We start from the raw sequence: 24,918 nt of genomic DNA, 5'->3' as shown, positions 1-24,918 counted from the left end.
AGGGTTCCCACTAAAACCTGACCCCGGGACATATAGTAGCCTCTTTAAAATAATTTTCTCATCTGCAAAATTGACTTAATTGGAACTAACTGTCCCACCATAGCCAAATCCTTTCCTCCCTGATTCAGTGAACACAGGACAATTTCCCTGTAGAATAGTCAACATGAAGCCTTCATGTTAAAGAGCTAGTTCTTGTGATTCAATCTGGCGTGTGCAGTGCTGCTACCATTGTCCAGTTCATGGGATTAAGTCATTATCTTTCTATTTTGGGAACAGGTGAGATATTTCAGTCATGAAGACAACTAATACAAGTTATCTGTGTCCAGCAGTACAAAGGACAGTCTCATTAGATTAGCATTGCAGTTCACCTTGTGGCATTTTTTATAACCTCATTGTTTAATTACTGTGCTTTTACTCATTCTTTGCTCAAGTTAAAATATGAAACGCATCAAATGGAATCACTATCCTCCTACAACTGCACAAAAAATGTTTGCCACTCTTTCCCCACCTGTGTAGGCAGCATGAAAAACTGAAAAGCACTGTATCACAGAAATTGAAGATGGCAGAAGGTAAAAACATGAAGCAAAGTAGATTGTCTTGCCCATCCATCTTTCTTGGCCAAACCAAGATTGCTCTCTCTATTATTCTCTGATGCTCTATCTGGTCTAGTCCTTAATGACAATCTGTTTTTCTACCGCTTCCTCTGTTGTTCTTTGGGGATCTGATCTGGGTTTCCAAATTCCTTGGCCCAGCAGGGGTTGGGAGGAAAGGAGCTTGCCACTGAAAGACCAGCATTGACAGACTCTGAAGGAAGCACCACTGCTTTTTGCCTGAAGGGAAACGGCAGCTATTGGGCTTTTGCAAACGGAAGAGAGAAGAAGGAAGGGGAAAACCCAAAGTATCTTGTTTTAACTGAAAGGTATAATCACTTTTAGTCTGTCTAGATGCGCAAATATGCTCTCTTGCATCTGAAGAAGTGAGGTTCTTACCCACAAAAGCTTATGCTCCCAGTACTTCTGTTAGTCTCAAAGGTGCCACAGGACCCTCTGTTGCAAATATGCTGTTTACCCAATATCAGTCCACATCCAATTAGGTGAATCCTAATTTTTTCTCCCACACAGACGAAGAGACAAACCTTGCTAGCTGCAACACAGGCATCCTTGCCCCTCCCTCACCACACATATGTAAGCAAACAGTTTGTACATACCATTTCAGGTATAGGTACTTCTAATTGTGTACCACAAGGTGCTTGAATTGCTAGAAGTGTGTCTCCTAGGAATTTAAGAAAATGTTAACCATATGTAATTTTACACATTCTTGGGTTGTGTACACTCAAATGGAATATAGTTCTCTAATGCCACTTCAGCATTAGTTTGATACAAATCCTGCACATTTTGATGAACTTCAGGAACAAATTCTAACATGAATGAGAGCAAAGTGAAGAAAACTTGTCTATCTATGTATTCATAATTAGAATATCCAAGGACTTAGCTTTATATGTCCCCAGAACTCCAGTCTCTATAGCATGTACAATCTGGGTGTAGCTGCCTTGCACAGTGCACTTGGACACCACCTTTCTTTCTGTAGCATACTAACTGTTTGAAATACCTGGGGAAAGTCACTTCACCTCTCTGTGCCTCAGTTTCTCACCTATAAAATTAGGATAATGCTTTTTTCTCTCAGTGTATTGCGAGATAGCACTTCTCTCACTGTAAACCTCATTCTAAGTGTTTCCATATTTTGTAATTAGTGAACTCTTGTAATAATCTTTTTTATGTTTTGGGTTAAACTCTATAGAACATATAAGTACATGGCTACAGAGAACATTATCTTGAAGTTCTTCTTCAGGCAAAACTAGAGAAATTAAAAGGCATTTTATGTAACCTAGAATGGTTTTCTAAACTTTGGACCAATTGTCCCCTCTTGTGGAAAAACCAGGAGGAGAACCTGGAAGGGAAATCTCTGCTAGAGGTCTTTGCAGAGAGTCTCCCACATCCTTCTGTGGGGGAGAGGTCCCAGTTTTTCACCACTCCCAAACTGGGTGGACTATGAGGAATCCAGGGAAAGACAGGAGCCATCTGTGCAGATGTTTGGTGTTTATCCCCCAGCTCTTGGCTTCAGCTATCCCCAGTAGCATGGCTCCACTGGAACTGTACTATCAGGGATTCCCCCTGGCTGCAGCTGTCCTCAGAAAATATATGGAAGCCTGGGCCTGAGTTGTCTTTTCTGGGGAACCTCTGGTGGGTCAGACCAACATGTCCTGACCTGCTCCCCCCACCCCCCCACCACAGAACTTGGACAGGTCCTGCAGAGCCCGCATTAGGAAAAACAATGCCCTGGGGGCAACCAAGCCCCCCTTCCATACATCCATGACGGCAGATGGAAAAGACATCTAATAGCTCATGTCGCTTCTATCGAAGTATGTAGTTTCAAAGTATCAAGTAGCTATGTATTGTAAGTTCCATTTCTTATAAACATAATTACACTTGCAAACATTTTCTAAATTCAAAGTAATTATGGAAAAAACCCACTATGTTAAAGTGAGGTTTATGTAACAATATAATAAATACAAATAATGATCCTCATGTTGTAAGAACTTTGCTCAATAGCAAGAATATGGAATCCTTGGCTCTAGATCTTCATTAAATAGCCATTTTGTATTGTAGGATGTGTTTTTGGGGAGGGGCTGGGGTGAGGGGGAGAGGTATTTGAAAAAATCCCATTTCTAGAGGTTTCAAACAAACAGCTTTTTTTCAAGTCTGATGGTTAATGCACGAGAACATAAGAACGGCCATACTGAGTCAGACCACTATCGTGTCTTCCACCAGTGGCTGGTGCCAGATGCTTGAGGGAATGACCAGAGCAATGCAATTATTGAGTGCTTCATCCTGTCGTCCAGTCCCAGCTTCTGGCAGTCTGAGGCTTAGGGACACTCAGAGCATGGGGTTGCATCTCTGATCATCTTGGCTAATAACCAATGAGGGATCTATCCTCCATAAATTTACACAATTGTTTTTTTAACCCATTATAATTTTCACCTTCACAACATCCCCTGGCAATGAGTTCCAGAGGTTGTTTGTCCGTGGTGTAAAGAAGTACTTCCTTATGTTTCTTTCAAACATGCTGTCTATTAATTTAGAAACTTGAAGTTACTAAAAACAGGATTGGGGACTTCAACAGCAGAGTCCAGGGAAGGGGTAGGGACGGTTTTATGGCCTGCAGCATGCAGGGGGTCAGACCAGATGATCATAATGGTCCCTTCTGACCTTAAAGTCTATGAGTCTATGAGTCTATGAATTTCATTGGGAGACTTCTGATTACTGTGTTACTTCTGATTAGTGTATTATGTGAAGGAGTAAATAACACTTCTTCCTTCACTTTTTCCACACCATTCATGATTTTATAGCCCTCTATCACATCCCCCCTTAGTTGTCACTCTTCTAAACTGAACAGTCCCAGACTTTTTAATCTCTCCTCCTATGGAAGCTATTCCATACCCTTAATCGTTTTTGTTGCCCTTCTCTTTACCTTTTCCAATTCTAATATATCTTTTTTAGAGCAACCAGAACTGCACACAATATTCACAATGTGGGCATACCATGGATTTATATAGCAGCATTATGATATTTTCTATCCCTTTCCTAATATTCAGTCAGCTTTTTTTGACTGCCACTGCACATTGAGTGGAGGATTTCAGAGAACTGCCCACAGTGACTCCAAGATCTTTTTCTTGAGTGGTAACAGCTAATTTACACCCTATCATTTTATATGTATAGTTGGGATTATGTTTTCCAATGTGCATTACTTTGAATTTCATTTGCCATTTTGTTGCCCAATCATCTATTTTTAGTGAGATCCCTTTGTAATGTTTTGCAGTCAGCTTTGGACTTAACTATCTTGAATTTTTTTTTTTAAATCTGCAAACTTTGCCACCTCACTATTTACCCCTTTTTCCAGATCATTCATGAATATGTTGAACAGCGCCGGTTCCAGGACAGATCCTGGAAACCCGGCTGTTTATCTTTCTTCACTGTGAAAACTGACTATTTATTCCTACCCTACCTGTTAACCAGTTACTGATCCACAAAAGGACCTTCCCTCTTATCCCATGACTTCTTGCTTTGCCTTTGGTGAAGGACATTGTCAAAAACTTTCTGAAAGTCCAAGTACGCTATATTCACTGGATCACCCTTGTCCACGTGCTTGTTGACCCCCTCAACGAATTCTAATAGATTGATGAGGCATGATTTCCCTTTACAAAAAAACATGTTGACTCTTGCCCAAGAGTTCTTGTTCATCCTATGTGTCTGATAATTCTGTTCTTTACTATAATTTCAACCAATTTGCCTAGTACTAAAGTTAGGTTAACTGGCCTGTAATTGCCAGGATCACCTCTGAAGCCTTTTCTAAAAATTGGTGTTACATTAGATATCCACCAGTCATCCGGTATAGAAGTTGATTTCAGCGACAGGTTACATACCACAGTTAGTAGTTCTGCAATTTCATTTCTGAGTTCCTTCAGAACTCTTGGGTGAATACCATCTGGTCCTGGTCTAGTTTAATGCTTAATGTATCACTTTGTTCCAAAACCTCCTCTATTGACACCTCAATCTGGGACAGTTATTCAGATCTGTCACCTAAAAAGAATGGCTCAAATATCAGAATCTCCCTCACATCCTTTGCAGTGAAGACAAATGCAAAGAATTCATTTAGCTTCTCCACAATGACCTTGTCTTCCCTGGCTAAACCACCTGCTCCAAACATCTTACAAAACTACAGTCTAGCAGCAGCAACTTACCATTGAAGCAATTACAGATGTCTTCATGAGTGACATATGAAAATGTGATTTATGTCAAGGAAATTGTCAAGAAGTAAGAAGCTGAGATTTTTGCCTAAGCAATGTGAAGTTGATATTTAGTGCAGTGTACAAAAGAAGTTTGTGTTCCTACAGTGTGTTGTTTAGGGGAAGGTCTACACTTTACATTTTTACTGTTATAGCTAATGTTGAGTGGGATCTGTGACTGACATAACAGTGGCAAAAGAATGCAGCTATACAAATGCAGAATTTTGTCAATATTAGCTATGTCCACATTATAAATGCTTTGTCAATATAGCATACCAGTATAACTAGACCAGCAAAGCCTTTCAAGCACAGCTTGGCCTTAGGCTACCATTAGAAAGTTTCCAAAATGTTATTTAAATGTATTTCACACATACTACCACCATCTCCTTTTTACTGATAAATCTGGTTAATATCATATCACTATGATACAGTATGTCCAAAGCCATCATGGATCAGCATGAATTCCAGATGAATCCAGGATGAATTCTGCCAGTGACAACATACCCATCAAAGAACTAGATGCAGCCTACAGGATAGGCAAGGCAAGCGGCTTTGAAAAGAAACAACATCCTGTGTTTAATTCATAGTCTATGGGAATTGCTCTATGAAAAATCCTTAAGTTCAAGGTTTTACCTGTCAACCATAAAAATACACAGGTCAGCACTGGAGCTTGGAAAAAGAATTGTTTGCTTTACTGGGGAAAAAAACAACAAAAATGTTAGCTGCTGTAAGTATAGTTAAGAAATAAGTCAACAGAACAGAAAGCTATGAGATGTTTTACTGTTTCTGTGTAAAAACTACAGCAAAATCAAGACATTGTCATTATCAAGAGAGAGAAAACTGGTTCCCAGATCCATGTTATGTAAGTTTTTCTTCTAAATAATTTAGAACCAAAATGATTTAGTTTTAATGAGTTTGTCTGATGGAATTTGGTGCAGTCAAATGAATTTTGCTAACTCTGCCACCATTAACATATCAATTATTTTGTAATAATTGCAAGCCACTAAAATGTAATTTAAAAAACCACCACCAAATAGGAACCTGTTGATGTTCAGAAGTAGGACAGAGAGCTCTGAATATATCTTAATGCAAGGGCATGGCAGGGCTTCCAAAGGTGTAAAACAAGTTCTATTTTAAAAATTTGTGTGTACACCCATATCCTCATACACTTAAAACAACTTTGAAAGCACCTGCTTTCCCTTTCACTTTCAAATTGGTCCTGAAAACGCATCCTGAAAATCAACATGTTGGGTTTAATCCTGTAATCCCACCACATACAAGTAATAAGTATTTCAAACTGAGTACTGCACATGGCGTTTTTTTAGGACTGGACTTCCCTGAGAAACCATTTGCAACTAGAGAGACAGTGCCATATATTTGTATAAACTATTTTGAAGTTTCATGCAATACGTTCTTAGTCAATGTTTCAACTAGGTTATAACTAATCACTGTAGTTTCCATTTCAAATCTACCCTTTTTCAAATGTAAAAGCTGATTTCTGAAAGTCATTTTATCTGTAGTGTTTAGAAGTAGAGGCCAGGCACTTAGGGTTTTGTTTTGCTTACTAGGTATTCAGCTTGCAGCATCACACAAGACAAAACTTAGCCCTACATTGCTTTAGATATATAATTACATTCCAATTACTCCATTATTTTGTTAACAAAGTTTGGTACACTATTCACTATTAGACCTTCTCTGGTGGCTTGGGGTGCCCAATCCCACTCCATTCCCAGCACTCTCAGCAAACAGACTCCACTCAGAGCTTTGTGAAAGTGGACCAAACTGTGCCTTCACAATCAATAATTCATTTAAAAATGGATTGGTGCACATGCAGAGTAATCTCTTTATTCAATGGGAAATGATTTCACAGCTCATTCGGGCCTCAATTCAGCATAGCACTTAAACACATTTAATTGCTTTGCTGATTAGAGACCTTACCTGTTATCTGTATTGACTAGATTCACTTTAGAACAGCTGCAGTCTATCAGGTTAATGATCTGTGAATTTAAGCAGGCTCTGAGGTGATAAAAATCACTGATTTGACTGGAGCAGTTTGTACTGAACAATCATAATATAGTGTTAAGTGCTTTAGAGCTACTTATAGATAAGAGTGCACTTTTCCCTCTCCAAAATCTCTAATGACCTATTTTGTTCAATATCCTCTAAGGGCTTGTCTATACTGGCACTTTACAGCGCTGCAACTTTCTCGCTCAGGGGTGTGAAAAAACACCCCCCTGAGCACAGCAAGTTACAGCGCTGTAAAGTGCCAGTGTAAACAGTGCCCCAGTGCTGGGAGCCAGCGCTGTAAGCTAATCCCCTAATGGAGGTGGAGTACCAGCAGCACTCCCACAGCAGCGCTTTGGAGTTTCGACTGCAGCCATGCCCGTGGAAGTAGGTTATTTTAAAGCGCTGAGAGAGCTCTCTCCCAGCGCTCTGCCATGACTACACAAGCCACGTTAAAGCGCTGCCATGGCAGTGCTTTACCATGGGCAGTGTAGACTAGCCCTAAGAATGCTAAACATGTGGTTACAAACTAATGAGCAAATATAGTTTAAACAACAGACTTATTACCTGTTTACACACAGGATATTTTCAGTTCCAGTTTCAACAAGCCTCAGGAGTTTGTCAACTCATATCTTTTCAAAAGATTTAGATAACCTATCCTATGAACAACCAAAGAAGAATATCCTGGAGTATCCTAAATCTAATTTAAACCACGAAAGCAGTTAATTTCAGTTAATGCTAAAAGTCTAGATTTTCTACATTAAAAAATTACCACTGTGTAAATTTCTGATGGATTATTTCCAGATTACCATTGATACAATCACAGAGGTTAAAACTTGAAAAGACCTATTAAACCAGTGGTTTTCCACCTTTTTTTCATGTGCAGACCCCTAAAAAATTTTGAATGGAGGTGGGATCCCTTTGGAAATCCTAGACATAGTCTGCAGACCCCCTAAGGGTCCATGGACCACAAGTTGAAAACCACTGTATTAGACCATCCAGTGCCTCTCTCTGCCAATACAAGATTGTTCCCTACAGTACATTGTCCAGCGCTTTGTCTAGTTTGTTTTTAAAATGCCACAAGCAAAGTTTCTTCTACTCCTTTAGATCTCACTGTGTATTCCACAGCCTAATGGATCTTGCTATTGTCTCATAGCACTTGCTTCACAAGGTGAGTTAATTTCACTACCAGTGCAAAAGAAAATTGAAATCACATTTTAACAGAAAAATGCTTGAGACCAATTCCATTTCTTCTAGAGTTAGTAAACCCCTCTTGGTCACCTAGTTCAAATATCTTCTCACTTCTAGAGCAGGTCATATTATGTGACCAACCTTTTAACATATGACTGGTGCTTCTTTAATTCTATTTCATGAATGGACACAATGTACGTCCCAAAGGATATTGGTTGTTTGTGGAGTCATCCATAACATTTTTGATGCTTTGCTGCAGCCACAATTTTTGCTGATCCAGCTCTTTTTCTTTTAGTTCCAAATCTTCAATTTCTGCTTCAAGATACCTCAGTCTGTCTATGACTTCTTTTGTATTGCAGCCAGCACCTACACCTCTTTAAAAAAGGTACAATATTTTATGCAGTCACAATATATGTAATGATAATGTAAAAAACTACAGAGAGAGAGAGAGAGAGAGAGAGAGAGAGAGAGAGTTTGAAGCATAGGTCTTGCTTTTTTTTTTTTTTAAAAACCCACCATATTAATTATATTATGAAATACTAAGATGTAGTAAAATTCCTGCTTTTATTTTTTAAGTAGAAAAATATTGAAAAATGTCTTAATTTTGGGGCCAACGTTGGGATTCCAGTCACTGTTTTCCATTTTCATGGCAGGTGGCGTTTTCTGTGTCAGGGCTGTGTACCCAGCTCAATTCCCCCTAGTTAGCTCCTCACTGGGGCGATGGGAGAATGGAACATGTTTTCTCATAGACAGAATCTTAGGCTAGCACACTGCCTGCCTGGTTCTTGGCACTGCTCTGTTTAACTCTACAACACACTTCAGAGCCACATCCCCAATCCCTGCTCAAACTCATCTTGAAGTTCAAAGATTTCTTTCTTTTATGTAGCAAGTTATAAAGTTATGTTATATAAATTTTAGTGCCCATGAAAATTGCCAGATTTTCACTTTTCAGGATTGTCACTTTAATCTAGACATGGTACAGTATGAAAAACAACAATGCTAAATTGCCCCTCAGATATGCTGAAAACTTCAGACTTCACGGCTCAGAGTACTTCAGTCTCCAGCACCATTCAATTTTTGGCCTCTCTGAAAACAAGGACGACAATTGCAGTGAGGACACCTGGTCATTAGGAACTGGATTGAGACCACTGACATATTCTACATAGACCACTGACATATTCTACATAGGCTACCACTGATTACAAAATTAATTTTAATTGTTGAATATAGACAAGGAAAAAGGAACAAGGCCAACTTTTTCCTCGCTTGAGAATGTGAAAATATGCAGAATTGACACTTCTTACTTCCATTGGATGCTGTTTTTTGACTTTTTCTCAATTAAATCTATGCCTTCCAAAACATTGGTGATGTCATAGATTCTTCTTTTTTGTCTCACAGCAAGAGTATCAGCAGCCTGTTAAAAGAACAGAGATAAGTGTCAGCAATCTGCACACCAAGGCAAAAAACTGGCCCATTAGGCTGCTCACCTGAAGCTCAGCAAGCTTCCTGGGTGCTGATTCCAGGTCCATGGTTTCTCAACCTGCAGGTCACGACCCAAAACTGGGTCGCCAGAACACGTCAAAGAGTTGCAGGGCTGGCTCCTTGCTCCCTGTGTTGTGACCCCCCCAGTGCACAAGGTTGCAGCGCCACCTAGGTTTGGCCTAGAAACCCCTATGTCATGACATGATGATGGGTTGCAAGCTGGGCCAAATTTGAGTGAGAGGTGCTACGACCCTATGCGCCAGGTCACAATGTTACTTGCACAAATTCCCCCCCTCACGCCCCCCCAGCAGGGTGGCCAGGCTAAACCGGAGCAGTACTGTGACGCTGGTGTATGTAACACCCAGAGTGGGGAGCCAAGCCCAGCCGGCTACAAGGTCAGGAGCCAAGAGGGAAACGGTATCATGTTCTAAGTAAAGTACTGGCCTCCCAAAGCGTATCCTGCCCTGCAACCGAGCAGCACCTCTCTTCTACTCCTGTCTTCACCACCAAGCTTGCCCCCGCCCAATGTACCCCTCTCACTCAGCCAGATGACTTCCCCCCGTCATGCTACCTATACCCCAACTAATTCCTTCCTCCATTCCCCCCCCCACTTTACCTCCAGGACCTCAAATTCCCCCCAGCCCTCTACTGCCTATGGGCAGTGTGAGGGGCTATATTTTGGGGGCACTATAGGCTCATCGCCCCTCCCCCAGTCTGCTTTGCTCCCATATCCTTCTCCCCCCCGTCCAGTCCCCCGCATCCCTCTGCCTGCCCTCAATTTCTTCCCCAGGTTCCCCTCCACCTCTGACATGGGCCATATAGAGGGAGGGTGTGTTTTGGGGGGATTATCTTGGCTCCCCCCCCCAGTTGCTGGTTGGGGGGGTTTCCAGCTATTCACATCTGGCTAGAGCACCTGGAATCTTAGCTCTGAGCCCCCGTCTCCTGCCCCACACCCCTGAACCCTGGAGGGGGGCCTTTGGGTTGCAACATATCATTAAGGTTTACAAATGGTCCTGAACTCCAAAAGATTGAGAAACACTGCTGTAGTCATAATTCTGAAGGGAAAGAGTTCACGATTCAACAGTCACACATTTTTACGGCCCTTAGTTTTCAATTTTTACCAATTTTTAATAAAAAACAATAATTCTCGGTTTTTACAAAAGCTATTATTTAGTTTTTATGGATTTTAACCCGAATTTTGGACCATTTAAGTACATGAAAAGTACTGAGTATGTTAAACAAATCTACCTAATGGACTGGATTTTCTTATGTTAATAATAAATTAGTCTGAGTGTAAATGCAAGGCTGTCTGTTAAAGTAAGGCAATGTAGTGGAAGATACACACATGTATATGCATGCATGTGTGTATGTACAGTTAATGTACAGCTAATGAAATGAACCAACATTAAACTGCTTTTACTTTCGACACTCTTACCTTTCTATGTGTTTAGGGTTACCATTTGTCTGGATTTACCCGGACATGTCCTCCTTTTTGTGCTAAAAATAGCATCCGGGGGGAATTTGTAAAGCACTCACAATGTCCGGGATTTCCCCCCTCCCCCGGCAGAGCAGAGCGAGCGGCTGGGAGGGCTGCAGGAAAGTCCCGGGCTGGACTCCGGAGCAGCTGTAGAGGAGCCGGATCTGCCCTGCATTCTGAGCAAGTGTATCAGCACAAAGTGCAGCCCTCCCCTTTTGCAACGGGGAGCGGTTTCTGCCATGCAGCGTAGCAAAACGGGAGCGAGAGCACTTTGTGCTGATACAAGGGCAGCTCTCCCCTGCAGCCCGGTCCGGCAGCACTGTGCAGGGCCAGGGACCGGGTTTTGTTGTGCTGGGGAGCTTAGCCACGTGTCCGGCTCGCACAGAGCCCAACACCCTGTTCTGAGCAGCAGGGTAAGGGGGCCAGGGGGTAGGAGAAGGGGCAGGGAGGTTCTGGAGGGGGCAGTCAAGAAACAGGGGGGGGGCTTTTGGGGGGGAGTGGAGAAAGTTTTGGGCAGTCAGGGTACAGGTAGGGGGTAGGGTCCTGGGGAGCACTTGGGGGGGTCTTAGGAGGGGGCAGTTAGGGGACAAGGAACAGGGAGTCTTAGGTAGGGGGTGGGGTTCTGGAGGGCAGTTAGGAGCAGGGGTCCCAGGAGGGGGCAGTCAGGGGACAAGGAGCGGGGGGTGTGGGGGGTTGGGAGTTCTGGGGGGGAGCTGTCAGGGGGCAGGAGTGGGGAGAGGGATCGGAGCAGTCAGGGGACAGGGAGCAGAGGGGTTTAGATGGGTTGGGAGTTCTGGGGGGGGCTGTCAGGGGGCAGGAGTGCGGAGAGGGATCGGAGCAGTCAGGGGACAGGGAGCAGAGGGGTTTAGATGAGTTGGGAGTTCTGGGGGGGGCTGTCAGGGGGTGGGGAGTGGTTGGATGGGGCGTGGGAGTCCCAGGGGTCTGTCTGGGGGTGGGGGGGTGGATAAGGGTTGGGGCAGTCAGGGGACAAGAGGCAGGGAGGCTTAGATAGGGAGTGGAGTCCTAGGGGGCAGTTAGGGGCAGGGGTCCCAGGAGGGGGCAGTCAGGGGACAAGGAACGGGGGGAGGGTTGGGGGTTCTGGGGGGGCAGGAAGTGGGAGGGGCAGGGGCGGGGCTAGGGCGGGGCTCCTCCCGTCCTCTTTTTTGCTTGCTGAAATATGGTAACCCTATATGTGTTGCTTTTTCTTTCCTTCCATCCCCCAATATTAACTGCTAATATTTACCCCAAAAAACTGACATTGATTTTTTTGTATCAGTTTTCACCCATTTTTTTAAGTTTTGTAACAAACACTAAAATTTCTCAGGAATTTATCAAACAAAATACAAACCACAAACAAAAGACCTTGCACATTCTGCACCACTCTCCTTCAAGATCAGAGTCCAACCAAACTCCATATAAAAATGGCATGCAGAGCTCTACAAACCATGCTCAGAGAATCCACCCATTACCTCAACATAGGGGCCAGTTCTTCCATAGCCAGCTGGGTATATGCCAGGCAAGAAAGAGTACAAAGGTGCTGTCAATGTCCCAAATATTAAATAACCAATCCCTCTCCTTCCTCCCAACCCCATAAAAAAAGTCTGAAATTTTCTTTTTGGAAGGTGGAGAATGAGAATATGGAAGAAGGAGGGCAGTATCTCTCTGCAACAACAAACAAATAAACCCAAAGAGTAGAGGAGGTTAGAAGGGAGCCTACCTCCTCTGGTGACTCTGAAAAGCTAATCCAGTTCTATGCTGGATTAACTCATGTTCACCTTAGAACCACACATCACGGAATAGTTAAAGCCTCAATAACCGGGGGTAGTCTAGCCAAAAAATTTTCAGGGTGTCTTGTGTGATATAAAACAGAGCAGCTACCTTTTGTTAATATATTTCTGGATCCCACCATTGGACCTTCTCTCCAAATCATTGAGGAAACACTTATAGAGCAACAAAGCAGATTGATTCTTCATGTGTTCCATGAGAAATGTAGAAATCATAAGACATAACAGAGTGTAGCAACTTTATAATTAGGAAAGCCTTTAATACAGACCCTTGTATTAAGAACAATCCACAATTAGAATTGGGAGTAGGACTGATTTTGCTTTTATATAGCATGTTCCATACTAAAGCTATTGAAACACATACAAAGAAATGAGATAGAAACATAGCACAGCAATTTAATGGACAAATGTGGAAGTCATTACACACTTACCAATAGCTCACAGCTTTGGACAATTGAAATGTTTCACTAGAGAACAGAAATGTTGATTAAGTCTCCAGAATTATCCCCTACCTTTTGGAAAAGGCTTAGTAAGCGTAACTTCTACCTGGAAATCCAGCAAAGATAGGTAGAAAGAATCTCATTTTAAAAGCCATCTATCATAATTAAACCCAACAACATCCAGCACTTGATTAACGCTCCACTATTTCTGCTCCAGAAGACATAACTGCCAACTAAGATTCAAACCAACACACGACTCTTCTCCTATGAGACTGAGGAATTAAGAATACATATGAAGTACAGGTGGATTAATATGTGAATCAAGGTAATAACCTATTACCCAGCAGATAAACAAGGTCTGAGACAGATTAGTTTATCCCTAAAAAGGAATGAAGTAATGGACAAAAGCAAAGGGCACCCATTCTACTATTGTTTTACTTCAAGTGATACTGCAAGTATTACATGTCCCGCTTTTTAAGTCACCTCTAAAAATAGGGAAGGATACTAAATTGGAACAGGTGTGTGGAAAGTTTTATTTTTAAATAAAGTACTCAGTCTTCAAACTCTTTAGTAATGGTGCAGAAGACAGTAAACTATTTAAATAAATAAAATACATGTGAGATTAAAAACAAGGATTTTTGGAAAGCAGGAGAGATAGATAATGATGCAAATGAGTCATTTTATTGAAGAAGAATGTGACAGTAACTCTTTGCATTTCTAATCATGAAACTCAGTTATACATTATGGTCAAAATCTACTAATGAATACACTCCGTACATCAGTCTGTGTAATCATACATTAAAAATGCCAAAAACCAGAATAAAAAATAAACCTATTGTACAGCAAAGGCCATACACTTCCATCTTTTCTAAAACATAACCAACTCACTGACCTGCCAAGCAGAAAACAAGTTGTAAGGAATTTCAATAGACCAAACCGTCCTGATTGGCGTTTTAATTAATAAGATAAAGATACAGTATAAAAGGAAAATGGGGAAAACAATTTTCACAGTCTTACATTATAAGTAAAGGAATGCTACTTCCACTTCACATGCAATACCTATCAAACGAGATTATTAATGGCAAGAAGGAATTACTACAGCCCATATCAAAAAGATATTAAATTAGTAACAGCATGTTGTACTTCCCTGGTTTATTAAACAAATATGCAACTTTAATTTTGTCACCCTGTGCATATGGATTGTGTTACAATCCTTCCTTATATGATCATACACTATTTTTTCACAGGACCCGCCTCATTCAGTGCAAAGGATGGTCTGTGTTCACTTAATGAGCAGCTATTCAATATTCTGTTTTCTCCTCGTTGTTCAATGTGTGCCCTATGCCTTATTTACTGCACAATAGTCAAACCCTGCTCTAAAGCCAGAATTAATTTCCTCATAGGTTTTTCTATGGCATTCATCATACTCTGAAACCTATAATATCTGACTACTTCATAGGCCTGGTCTACATTAGGAGGTTATGTCGAATTTAGCAGCGTTAAATCGAATTAACCCTGCACCCGTCCACACAACGAAGCTATTTAGTTCGACATAGAGGTCTCTTAAATTCGATTTCTGTACTCCTCCCCAATGAGGGGAGTAGTGCTAAATTCGACATGGCCATGTCGAATTAGGGTAGGTGTGGATGGAAATCGACGCTAATAGCTCCAGGAGCTATCCCACAGTGCACCACTCTGTTGACACTCTGCACAGCAGTCCGAGCTCGGATGCTCTGACCAGCCACACAGGAAAAGCCCCGGGAAAATTTGAATTCCTTTTCCTGTCTGGGCAGTTTGAATCCCATTTCCTGTTTGGACATCGTGGCGAGCTCAGCAGCACTGGCAACGATGCAGAGTTCTCCAGCAGAGGTGACCATGCAATCTCAGAATAGAAAGAGGGCCCCAGCACGGACTGATCGGGAAGTCTTGGATCTGATCGCTGTGTGGGGCGATGAGTCCGTGCTTTCGAAGCTGCGATCTAAAAGACGGAATGCAAAGATCTACGAGAAGGTCTCAAAAGCCATGACAGAGAGAGGATACAGCCGGGATGCAACGCAGTGCCACTTGAAAATCAAGGACCTGAGACAAGCGTACCAGAAGACCAAAGAGTCAAACGGATGCTCCGGATCCCAGCCCTGACATGCCGTTTCTATGAGGCACTGCATTCCATTCTAGGTGCGGCCGCCACCACTACCCCACCACTGACCGTGGACTCTGAGGATGGGATATTGTCGACGGCCGCTTCCTCGGAGATGTTAGCGGACGGGGAAGATGAGGAAGAGGACGAGGCAGTCGACAGCGCTTACAATGCTGATTTCCCAGACAGCCAGGATCTCTTCATCATCCTCACAGAGATCCCCTACCAACCGTCCCCAGGCGTTAACCCGGACCCTGAATCAGGGGAAGGATCAGTCGGTAAGCGTTTTAAACATGTAAACATTTATTTTGAACAGAACAGGAATATTAACAATGGGTTTTTCATGATTTGTTTGCCCTAGGCGCTTAACGTTTTAGTCCTTGGCAGTGCAACTACTGCAAAAGAATCTAACAATGTCCGGTTTATCATGATTAGTTTGCCCTAGGTGCTCTACTTTTTAGTCCTTACCAGTGCAGCTACTGGAAAAGAAGGTCTATATGTCCGGGGATAGAGCTGAAATCCTCATGGGACATCTCCACGAAGCTCTCCTGGAGGTAATTGGAAAGCCTTTGCATGAGGTTCCTGGGGAGAGCGGCCTTATTGTGTCCTCCGTGGTAGGAAACTTTTCCTCACCAGGCTATCATCAAGTACTCCGGGATCATTGCCTTGCAGAGCATGGCGGCATACGGCCCTGGTTTTTGCTGGCTTTCACGCAATATGCATTCTTTCTCAGTCTCAGAAATTTTCAGCAGAATGATGTCGTTCATGGTGACCTGCTTAGAATTAGGGGAATGTTACTATTGGGACTGCTTGCCTGTTCCTTTACAGAACTGTCACCCGCGGTTTACAGCCATGCGGTGGAGGCGGGAGAGGGGCAGCATACAGGGATCTTTCCCGGGACAGCCACGAGGGGGTGGGACAGGGGCAGAGTTCATGCTTGCCGGATTGCCGGCAGCAGGAACTGGCCAACGATAGGAGCATTGCTTTGAACGTGAAAGGAGGGCACTGCTATAATTTAAGTTTTAAGCAGCCAAAAGTCTACGGCTTACTATGTCAGCCTGCTACCCGAATTCCGCTGTCCTGCCCCGCTTGTCTGATCTCCACTGCAAGACCCCAGGCACTGAATGCGAAGGCCAAAAATTCAACCTTGTCCTGAGTGCGCATGTGATAGGTGCTGTGCATGGTCTTGTTCACAGGGAAAGACTATGTTCATTGTTCACAAAAAATTATCTTTGTGAGGAATTCACTCCCTTTTTCCCATCCCACAGCTGCAACTGTCTCCCGACCTACCCTGGCATCCCCCTCGCAGAGGCTGGCGCAGATTAGGCGGAGAAAGAAAAGGACACGGGACGACATGTTCTCAGAACTTATGGGCTGCTCCCGAGCCGATGCGTCCCAGCAGACCCAGTGGAGGGAGAACATGTCGCAATACCAGCGAGCACACAGCGAACGGGAGGAGAGGTGGCAGCAGGAAGACCAGCAGGCGACTCAAACGCTGCTTGGACTAATGAGGGAGCAAACGGACACGCTCCGGCACCTTGTGGATGTTCTGCAGGACCAGAGGCAGGAGGACAGAGCCCCGCTGCAGTCTCTCTCTAACCGCCCTCCCCCGCCACAAACTCCCATACCCCCCTCACCCAAAGTCCCAAGAAGGAGGGGCGGCAGGGGCCGTGAAAACTGTCACTCCACCCCTGCAGACCGCTCAAGTACCAGAAGGCTCTCATTCGCAAAAATTTGATAAGTCCTTTCCTTCCCGCCTCACCCAAGCCCCCGTCCCAGTTTCATCCCCTAACTGTGTAGTTGTTAATAAAAAATATGTTTCTGTTAATTACTGTTTCCATCATGTTCTTTTAGGGGAGAGTGTGTTTGAAGGGGGGGAAGGGGGTTGGTAATTGGAGAGGACAGTCACCTTTACCAGGGTACAGACACGGGGGCAGGTTCAGCAGAAGGTCACACACACACTGCAGGCACTAGGCACCCTGGTCAGTCTGGGAGGTGGTTTTCATGTTCTGTGTGGGGGGGGAGGGCGGATAGAGATCTTATGCAGCAGTCCTTATCATGGATCACAGAGCCACGCAGCAGGGGATCTGTAACCGTCCTCCCCCGCCACAAAGTCACATAGCCCCCACACACAGAGTCCCGAAAAGGAGGGGTGGCAGGCTCCGTTGAAACAACCAGTCCACCACTGCGGACCGCTCTAGGAGCAGGAGCCTGTCATTCCTTGAGTTTAGAAGCGTTCTTTCCATCACTACGCCCGCTCCCCACCACAGTCTGCGTCCCAGTTTCAACCCTTTACCACGAAACCGTTAATAAAGAAAACGTTCATTAACAAAGTTCCATTTATTTTATTTTTAAACGTGTGTTGGAAGGGGGGGGATAGGGTGAACGGGGTATGTAGCTGGAGAGGATAGTCAACAGTAAGTGGGTAAAGAAACGGGGGCAGGTTCAGCTTCTCTTTAAACACACGTAATAGTCACAGGTTACCCTGCTCACTGAGGAACCTAGCTTTCAAAGCCTCCCAGATGCACAGCGCGTCCCGCTGGGCTCTTCTAATCGCACGGCTGTCTGGCTGGGCGTAATCAGCAGCCAGGCTATTCGCCTCAACCTCCCACCCCGCAATAAAGGTCTCCCCCTTGCTCTCACAGAGATTGTGGAGCACACAGCAAGCTGCAATAACAATGGAGATATTGGTTTCGCTGAGATCAGAGCGAGTCAGTAAGCTTCTCCATCTCCCCTTGAGATGTCCAAAAGCCCACTCCACCACCATTCTGCACTTGCTCAGACGGTAGTTGAAGAGTTCTTTTTCAGTGTCCAGGGCGCCTGTATAGGGCTTCATGAGCCAGGGCATTAGCGGGTAGGCTTGGTCCCCAAGGATCACTATAGGCATCTCCACATCCCCAACAGTTATTTTCTGGTCCGGGAAGTAAATACCTTCCTGCAGCCGTCTAAACAGACCAGAGTTCCTGAAAACACGAGCGTCATGAACCTTGCCCGGCCATCCTACGTTGATGTTTGTAAAACGTCCCCTATGGTCCACCAGTGCTTGCAGCACCATTGAAAAGTAGCCCTTTCGGTTAATGTACTGGCTGGCCTGGTGGTCCGGTCCCAGGATAGGGATGTGAGTTCCATCTATAGCCCCACCGCAGTTTGGGAATCCCATCGCGGCGAAGCCAGCTATGATGATCTGGACGTTTCCAAGGGTCACTACCTTTGACAGCAGTAGCTCAACGATTGCGTTGGCTACTTGCATCACAGCAACCCCCACGGTAGATTTGCCGACGCCAAAGTGATTTGCGACTGACCAGTAGCTGTCTGGCATTGCAAGCTTCCAGAGGGCTATGGCCACTCGCTTCTGGACAGTCAGGGCTGCTCGCATCCGGGTGTCCTTGCACTTCAGGGCAGGGGACAGCAACTCACAAAGTTCCAGGAAAGTTCCCTTCCGCATACGAAAGTTTCGCAGCCACTGTGATTCATCCCAGACCTGCAGCACTATGCGGTCCCACCAGTCCGTGCTTGTTTCCCGGGCCCAGAATCGCCGTTCCACATCCACCATGATGTTCACGGCGCGGGGTCCCGTGCTTTGTGAGAGGTCTGTGCCACTCTCAGACTTCATGTCCTCACTGCGCTGCCGTAGCCTCCTCGCCCGATTTCTCAGCATCTGCCTCTGGAAAAGGTGGATGATAAGGTGCGAGGTGTTGACAACGGCCATAACTGCAGTGATGGTCGCAGCGGGCTCCATGCTCGCAGTGATGTGGCATCCGCTCTGACACGCACCAGAAAAGTGCGCAAACTGATTGCCCGCCGGCGCTTTCAGGGAGGGAGGGCAGGAGTGACGGTTGGATGACGACAGTTACCCAAAACCACCCTCGACACATTTTTTTTCCCCAGCAGGCATTGGGGGCTTGACCCAGAATTCCAATGGGCTGCGGGAACTGTGGGATAGCTGCCCACAGTGCACCGCTTCCAGTGTCGACGCCTGCCCCGTTAGTGTGGACTCACAAAGTCGAATTACTATCCTTAGTGTGGATACACACGTTCGACTTTGTAATATCGATTCCACATATTCGATTTAAGTACAATCGAACTACTCTCGTAGTGTAGATATACCCATAGATTCCAAGGCCAGAAGGGACCATTGTGAATATCTAGTCTGAACTCCTGTGTAACAGAGGCCAGAGAACTTCCCCACAACATTCCTAGAGCAGATCTTTTAGAAAAACGTCCACTCTTGATTTAAAAGTTGTCAGCAATGGAGGATCCACCACAACTCTTTGGTAAATTGTCCCAATGGTTAATCACTCTCACTGTTAAAGATTTCAGACTTCCTTACAGTCTGAATTTGTTGAGCTTCAGCTTGTAAAGTGGGGGTGTTGGTGCAGGGGGGAGGGGGTATTATCTCTATTTACAGATGAAGATCTGAGGCACAGAAGGTATATCTACAGGAGGTGTGATTGCAGCATCTGCAGACATACCAAAGCACAGGCAGCTGCACCCACTGGATCTGCCCAGCCAGGACCCTGGCATACTCTAGTGACCACTGCCAAGTCTCCACTGCTATAGTTACTCAAGCTAGCTTTGATGTAGCTAAATGAAAGTTAGCTCAGGTATGTACACGTATCCTGCAATTATACCTCTCAATTGCAGTGTAGACATACCTAATGACCTTAAGGTCAAAAGTAGCAACTAATTTTGGGTGCCAAATTTAATACATCTAGGACTGATTTTTCAGAGTACAGTACTTAGTATTATATAGCACTTTCTAGGTTCAAAGCACAGTTCCCTTTGACTTCAGTTGCAGTTGTGTGTGATCAGCACTTCTGCAAATCAGACCCCAGGGTCTCATGTCAGGCACCCAGAAAATGAGGAACACACAATTAGTAACCACCCGTGAAAAGTATGGTTTAGGTGACTCAGCTAGCATCACATATGAACTCAGTGGCAGAGGCAGGGCTAGAATCCATTCTCCAAGGCAGTGTTCAGCTGCCTTAACCATAAGACCGTCCTATGTCTCCTGAAATCCCCTGCCTCATTCACAACACACCTTCCAACTTCCGCAAAAAATAAAGCAGGGGTCCTATGGACAACAGCTTCCTTCACTACACAGTTCTGAATGATCCCCAGAGGAGATCCAGCCTGTGCACTGATGGAGGCAGGTGTTCCTGTGGACAGAACAGCACATGATCATATAATCAAAGACTTTTCACAATGCATAGCCACAAGAGGGTGAGTTAAGGTTAAACAGGCAAACTCAATAATATTCCTTTAATTTAGTTTTTGTGTAATGTCCTAAGACTTTTAAATAAGCAAACTGAAAAAAAAAAAACAGTTCTAACGTGTGGCATCTTATTGATACCCACATAGGTCATCAGCTGGGTTGGAACCTTTAGACCTTTGCCACTTGAGCTGACAGAGTAACTGACAGAAGTAGCAGGTTGTCATCTTCCTAGATACTAGATACTAGAGGGGGAGGAGATACTTTGCCAGTGGGTTTCACTCCTATTTGCTGACAGCAGAGGAATGATGAACTCAGGAAACCTAGGTTTTGTTCCAGGCTCTGGAGGGGAGTGTGAGCACAGACTCTTTTGCCCATTCCTCCCCATGTGTGAGCCCTTCTACTCTGTCCCCTTCAACCTATCCTTGTCCTAGTTCTGTCTCTTCCCTACCCCAGGCTCCTTATCCCAGTCCCATTCTTCTAGCCTACCCAAAGTCAATCTCCATGCCTCAGGATTCTCATTCCAGTTCCAATCTCCTTGTCCAGTCAGTCCTACTCTTACCCCTCTGTACTCCCCGTCCCAGTCTCCTTCTCCATCCAATACCACTTCTACGCCGCACATCTCCTTAGCCGACGTTTCTCTCCCCTCTCCTGGTTTCCAGTCACCAAGACCCCACACCCACCCACGTTCTCTGTCCCCACTGGCTCCCAGTCCTAGTGTCATCCTCCTGGCTTCTTGCCCCAGTTTCTTTACCCAACCAGTACCAGTTTTACCTTACACCCTGGCTCCTCATCAGATCTGTCTCTCTCCCCCCTCGGCCTTGATTCTTAATCCCTGTCTCTTCCCACACACACCTACTGGCTCCAGACCCAATCTCCTTGCCCAGCCAATTCCAACGTCCTTCCCACTGTTGCTCACAGGTCCAGTTCCCGCCTCTATCTCCCAGACTCCTTGTCCCAGTATATCCCTTCAAGCCCAGCTCTTCTCTTTATGTTTGCATCAGATAGATTCCTCCTGCTCACTGTCTGGGCAGGAGACCGATTTCCTGCTTTTAGTTCCAGTGCCCAGACCTGGCCCACAGCAGCCCAGATCTGTAACTGCAGGGAAAGTCCTATTCAGGCCCTGGCTGGAGGATGTCCTGTGTGGACACAATCTTCAGGGAATTTAGCTGCTAAAATGTAAGATGTCTCTACTGGCCATGCATGAGCTGCAATTTTTCAAAGGCTTATAACGTGGCCAAATTTAGGTGGATTTTCAGGAGAACATCAAAAGACATTCTTTATGTAAAGGCTACCCCCTGCCAAATTTCAAGTCCCTGTTCCAGAGCAGTGGGGGGTACTAGGGCACCAGAGTTCTATAACATGGACAAAATATATTTTTTCTAGTTTTGGTCTTGGAAATAGAGGAACAGTTTTGGCTGAAATTTTCAAAAAGAAATTCATCCTGAGACAGACACCCAGCATGGAACATCTCAGCCCAAATGGTTACAATTGTAAACAGGGCCTTTCAGTGGGAAGTGCTGGTCAACTTTAATAGTAGACAGTGCTATGAAAATCACACAGAGCATATTTTTTTAATATAACAGCTGTGCTGGAACAGTCTATTCCAGATTTATACTTAATCATTTATATATTTAGGCATCACAAAATTTCATTTTTATGTAACAAAGAATTCTGCTTCATAGCTGAAATTAAAACCCATCCCTGTACTTGCAGAAGAAGAGTTAATGGTTGTCTTTATTACCACCTCTGGTAAAAAAAAAAAAAAAAAACTATCCATTTTATACTGTTAGTCTGAGCTAGCAGACTGGTCTCAAATGCATTGCCCCATCCCCCATCCAAAAATACACCCTTCTAAAATAAAAGGGGTTTGAAAATTATATATGGCAGACGATATAGAAAGGGCCCAGCTACAAGAGGAAAGTGACCCATTTCTGACAAAAGTTTTCAGCAATGGGTTGATGTGTCCCCAACATATTCCAACCCACAAATGTGTGGAAACCCTTTAGTTGCTACAACAGACAGGACAAAACTGGTTTCAACACAATTACAGAACTCATGAAAAATGCCATGTTCCGCTAAATTTTAATGACTGGGAGGTAAAACTTTCAAAAGCATCTTAAGAGTCTAAGTCCTATTAACTTTCAATAAGACTTAGGCTGTTAAACACCTAGGTCACTTTCAAAATTGGTGTTCTTGAAAATTTTACCTAAGACGTCTCAACAATTCTCTCACTGTTGGTAGCACCGCCGCAGATAGAACTCTTTTAAAGGGACTTGTTTCTAATAAGATGTGCCAAGGTGGCTCACAACAGGCCCAGTCTACAAGAGAAAAGGACATTTCACTTCAGTTGGGATCACCTCTCCTTTCTCTCCCTCCAAATTTCTCATTATTTGGAATTGCTCAATAAAATATTTTTAGTGGAAAATAGCTGCACAGTAGTCACAATTTCTAGTAACACCTCCCATTTGAAATAAGTATGTAACCCAGGCAAATATTACTTGAGACTTTCCCTTAAGAAGGCTCATGACTGGCAGACAAATACACAGCAGGATGCGTAGATTCTGTGAATATTTAGACTGTGACCTATTTTATGCTTCCAAGGAAGTTTTAAAAAGTAGTTCATTGGTATTTGATTGAAATTAGAATCCAGGCACATTTATCAAAGCAGGGGCAGCATCAACATGCCACTAGTTACGAGAAGTAAGGAGTATGCTGCTTCCCTATCCCTTAAAAAAATATAAAGCTTGTCTCAGACAACTCAGCTCTGCTCTTCTTGCTCGCTGTAGCGCACAATGTGTGCACTTGCATTTCCGCAAGCACTGCTTTTTACCTAACTGACATGCGGCACCATTTCTGATGTGATTAATTTAGTCTCTCTTTTCTTGTTTCTACTTTTTCAGTGGGATTTTTTTTTGTTTTGGAGCCTCCTTTCCCTCCTCATCTTTCTGATCTCTTCCCTTCTCACTTCTTCACTGATAATTTTATTTCATCTCCTTGACCAGGCTTGTCTACCCACATGGATGGGGATGGACATTATTCTGGAATAAGAATGTCCACACATGCAACGACTGAAAAATAACTGTTGCATTTTAAATTCACACCCTCCTTTAATCCAAATTAATTTTGAAGTGTAGACAAGCTCCCAGTTCTCCTCCCACAGTCCATCACCCTCTAAATGAGAACAAGGTATGTGTCTAATGCTAGAACCATTGCCAATGACAGGCATCCAGAGCCATCTAAAGAGAGAACTGCTGCTGGTGACCACTTATGGGACAGTGCACCAGAACCTAATGGGGATGGAAGAAGGAAAAAGAATGACAAGACAACAACTGTGCAGTATCACATGTCCAAATCATAATCCCACAGCCTGTTTTAACAGTGATTTTCAAGCTTTAGTCCGTGGAGCACAAGGGCACTTGCTAGTGGACTACAGGTAGATGGCCAGCTCCTCTTCCTCTTCATATTCTACTGCTAAATCAGGAAGCTAAAAACACATTTATTTAATGCCTTCTAAGTATTATTTTCCATGTAAACAACTGCTGTAGGTGTCCCAGAAGTGTTACAGAAATGGTAAGTGATTTTGAATGGGAGGATAGGTGTTTCACAAGGCAATGTCTCTCTAAGATGCGGAACCCCTGGCCTTATAAAGATGCCTGCTACTGGAACTAAAATTGATGAGCCATGTGCCTACAGAAATTCTGTAACTCCCTGAAAATGTAGCTATGGTATGCAACTTGGTTTCTACCTTTCCTAATTGAGACATGTGTAACTGCTTTACAGTAGATATTGGGCTAAACAGTTGTTCAGTTTGATTGGTCATGAAAGTACTAAACATTTATTCCGTACAGACTGTGTTTTAATAAAGTTTACCACCATCTTCTACGCATACTTAACAGCTCAGCAAACAAAATATGTAAGAAAACAGTTTCTGATTTAAACCTAGAGAACCTGCCAGGATGGAGTGAAGGAAGCAGAAAGATTTAAACCTGAGCCTTAATTTTCATTCTTCACTCAAATTTTCTTTGCTTTTCTGGGTAAAAACAGACAAAGTTTTAAATATCAATCATCACTACTACTATACTACCATGCCACTGAGAGATCCTACATACCCATGAAAAAGTGGACAACATACAGACAACTCAGGACTTGTCTACACATGGAGTTATTCAGGATATCTACTGTGGAAGAACTCTATGTGTGGACACGCTTATTCAAGAATAAGAGTGTCCACACATGGAGTTATGCCAAAATAGTTATTCTGCTTTAAATTCCTAATCTATTTTATTCTAGAATAACTTTAATATGTAGACAAACTCTTAGATACTATGGTGATGAGAATCATAAA

The 24,918-nt window shown here is 43.8% G+C and overlaps 1 protein-coding gene across 2 annotated transcripts in view; it reads right to left on the bottom strand.

The window, feature by feature from the left end:
* E2F5 (E2F transcription factor 5) overlaps nucleotides 1-24,918 on the bottom strand; it is a 33,354-nt gene that overhangs the window by 4,539 nt on the left and 3,897 nt on the right. Inside the window, exons 2-5 of one of the 2 annotated variants that reach the window (XM_065585839.1) lie at nucleotides 9,343-9,452; nucleotides 8,251-8,412; nucleotides 4,799-4,842; nucleotides 1,208-1,272 (exon numbers count right to left, since the gene is read on the bottom strand). In XM_065585839.1, the coding sequence (XP_065441911.1) occupies nucleotides 1,208-1,272; nucleotides 4,799-4,842; nucleotides 8,251-8,412; nucleotides 9,343-9,452 (381 nt within the window). Of the gene's footprint in view, nucleotides 1-1,207; nucleotides 1,273-4,798; nucleotides 4,843-8,250; nucleotides 9,125-9,342; nucleotides 9,453-24,918 lie in introns of both variants that reach the window. The other variant, XM_065585840.1, reaches the window with a different exon arrangement.

The sequence above is a fragment of the Chrysemys picta genome, chromosome 2, assembly GCF_011386835.1.
Source record: "Chrysemys picta bellii isolate R12L10 chromosome 2, ASM1138683v2, whole genome shotgun sequence".
NCBI classification, from domain to species: domain Eukaryota; kingdom Metazoa; phylum Chordata; order Testudines; family Emydidae; genus Chrysemys; species Chrysemys picta.
Note: the sequence above shows the minus strand (reverse complement) of the source record. Positions and strands in the feature narration are given on the sequence as shown.